Here is a 2,592-nt window from a genome sequence, read left to right on the forward strand (position 1 = left end):
AGTCTGCTCTGGAGCCCTCCTTCCTGAGCTAAGACAGAAATGTGTGAGCCGGAGGCTAAAAAACTGTGAGCTAGCTCACACTCACTCAGCTTAGAGGGAACACTGGTTCCCAGTGGTGGCGTCCCCACAGAGTATCCAAAGGAAAGCACTACCCACGGCACCCCCCTTGCCCGTGCCACCCGCCCCCTGACGGCTTTTTGCTGTTTCCTTTAAGACATCAGTCATAGGTATGTCCCCAGGACCATATTTCTGCAACCTGTTTCAAAGACATCTGGCAAAAGTCCTGCCGTTTCCTGTTCATGCAGACACCAGACTTTCAGGAGGGAATAGTGGGCTGTGGTCAGTGTTCCCTCTGAGCTGAGTTAGTGTGAGCCAGCTCACAGATTTCCGTCTTGGCTCAGGAAGGAGGGCTCCAGAGCAAACTAATTGATGCAGCAGCCCAATCGCTCGCTTACAACTTGAATGCCAGTCGCTCGCAAAGTAGGATTTTTGTTCACGAGACTCCACAGCTTAAAGGGAGCATTCGCTGTGGTCAGTGTTCCCTCCAAGCTGAGTGAGTGTGAGCTAGCTCGCAGTTTTTTAGCCTCTGGCTCACACATTGTTGTCTCTGCTCAGGAAGGGTGGCTCCAGAGCAAACTGATTTATGCAGTAGCCGAATTGCTCGCTCACCACTTTAATGCCAGGAGCTCCCAAAGTAGAATTCTTGCTCACAAGACTCCACAGCTTACGGGGATCATTGTTCCTGACCAGGGGTCATTTCCTGCAGGAGCGCACAGGAGCGGCTGTGGTCTATTTCCGTGTGTCTTGTTTGTATCATTTTGCTTTTGTCTCTATGATCCACTCTGCATTGCTCAGCGTCTGGCGTGTCTTCAACCAGGGGAAGAGGGGGAGGGAAAAACTGCCCTGGAACAGCCCCCCCCCCAGAAAAAAAGGAGGGAGGAAGAGGCATTTGGGTGGGGGAATTCCTGGAGATTTGGGGGTGGATCCTGGGGAGGGGAAGGTATACCAATGCAGATGGCCTCTAAACCGGATCCCCACCGTCGGCAGGCCTGGGCGAAAGAGACCGGCAAGTACAACGAAGGGGTGGACGAGCCAGATCCGGCCAAGTGGAAAGCCAACTTGCGCTGCGCCCTCAACAAGAGCCGGGAGTTCAGCCTCATCTACGACGGGACCAAGGAGACGCCCATGCAGCCGTACAAGATCTACGAGGTTTGCGAGGTGCCGCAGCCCAACGGAGGTACCAGCCGGCCTGCGGGGCCTCAATTCCAGATCCATCAAAGTCAGTATCATATGCCCAGACCGGCAGCCGCTCTCCAGGGTCTCAGGCTGAGGTCTTTCCCATCACCTCCTGCCTGGTCCTTTTGAACTGGAGACGCTGCCAGAGACTGAACCTGGGACCTTCTGCATGCCAAGCAGGTGCTCTGTCACTGAACCACAGCCCCTCTTTGCAGCTCTCCAGGGTCTCAGGCGGAGGTCTTTCCCATCACCTCCTGCCTGGTCCTTTTTAACTGAAGATGCCGGGGACTGAACCTGGGACTTTCTGCATGCCAAGCAGAGGCTCTGCCACTGAGCCACAGCCCCTCTTTGCAGCTCTCCAGGGTCTCAGGCGGAGGTCTTTCCCATCACCTCCTGCCTGGTCCTTTTGAACTGGGGATGCTGGGCATTGAACCTGGGACCTTCTGCATCCCAAGCAGAGGCTCTGCCACTGAGCCAAGGCCCCTCTTTACAGCTCTCCAGGGTCTCAGGCAGAGGTCTTTCACATCACCTCCTGACTGGTCCTTTTTTAACTGGAGAGGCTTCCGGGGATTGAACTTGGGACCTTCTGTGTGCCAGGCAGATGCTCTGCCACTGAGCCACGGCCCCTCTTCAACCCATGACTTCATGTGGCGCACACGGAGTTAATTCTCTTTGCCTTCCCTGTGCAAACCGACCTGTCAGGTTTTGAAGTCGCATGAAAACCTGATTGGCCGGCGGTAACAGTGGGCCAAAAGTGGCTCAGCCGTGGCGGTGTGGCACTTGGAGTGTTGAACTGTGACTGGGCAGGCCTGGATTCCAGTCCTGCTCAGCCGTAAAAGTCACCAGATAAACTTTTGCCAGTTGCACTCACTCGGCCCAGCCCACCATGCAGGGCAGTTGTGAAGATAAAATGCAGGAGGGGAGTACCGTGAACTCCTCTGAAGAGAGATGGAATAAAAATGAGATAGACTGGATCTCCTTCAACTCTCGGGGGGGGGGGATCTCTCTCTCGTTTAGGGAACCGTGTGTCCGTCCTCCTTGCTGGTCTTCTCTCCTGCCACGTATTTCCTCTCTTCTTCCTCCTTCCCTTCTCTCCGCAGGGACAGCCCAGTGACCCAAATGTCGCGGGCAATCTCATCACAGACTTATTTATTTCTTTTATTCGACTTGTACATCCCGCCCTCCCTGCATGGCAGGCACAGGGCAGGTTACGTCAAATCTGATTAAAAAAAATACAATATACACAACACAATTAAAACACTAGTAAAATACCACAATGGCCTTTGACATTAAAACCTCACAGACGCCAACTCTGGTATGCCGTTCTGACCGGTGTTCCCTCTAAGCTGAGTTAGG

General features: G+C 54.0%; 1 protein-coding gene across 1 annotated transcript in view; it reads left to right on the forward strand.

The window, feature by feature from the left end:
• Positions 1 to 2,592, forward strand: part of IRF5 (interferon regulatory factor 5) — an 86,303-nt gene that overhangs the window by 60,692 nt on the left and 23,019 nt on the right. The window contains exon 3 of the mRNA XM_015427346.1: positions 1,048 to 1,237. Coding sequence (XP_015282832.1) covers positions 1,048 to 1,237 — 190 coding nt within the window. The remainder of the gene's footprint in view (positions 1 to 1,047; positions 1,238 to 2,592) is intronic.

The sequence above is a fragment of the Gekko japonicus genome, unplaced genomic scaffold, assembly GCF_001447785.1.
Source record: "Gekko japonicus isolate JY-2015 unplaced genomic scaffold, Gekko_japonicus_V1.1 scaffold1899, whole genome shotgun sequence".
In the NCBI taxonomy this organism is placed as follows: Eukaryota; Metazoa; Chordata; class Lepidosauria; order Squamata; family Gekkonidae; genus Gekko; species Gekko japonicus.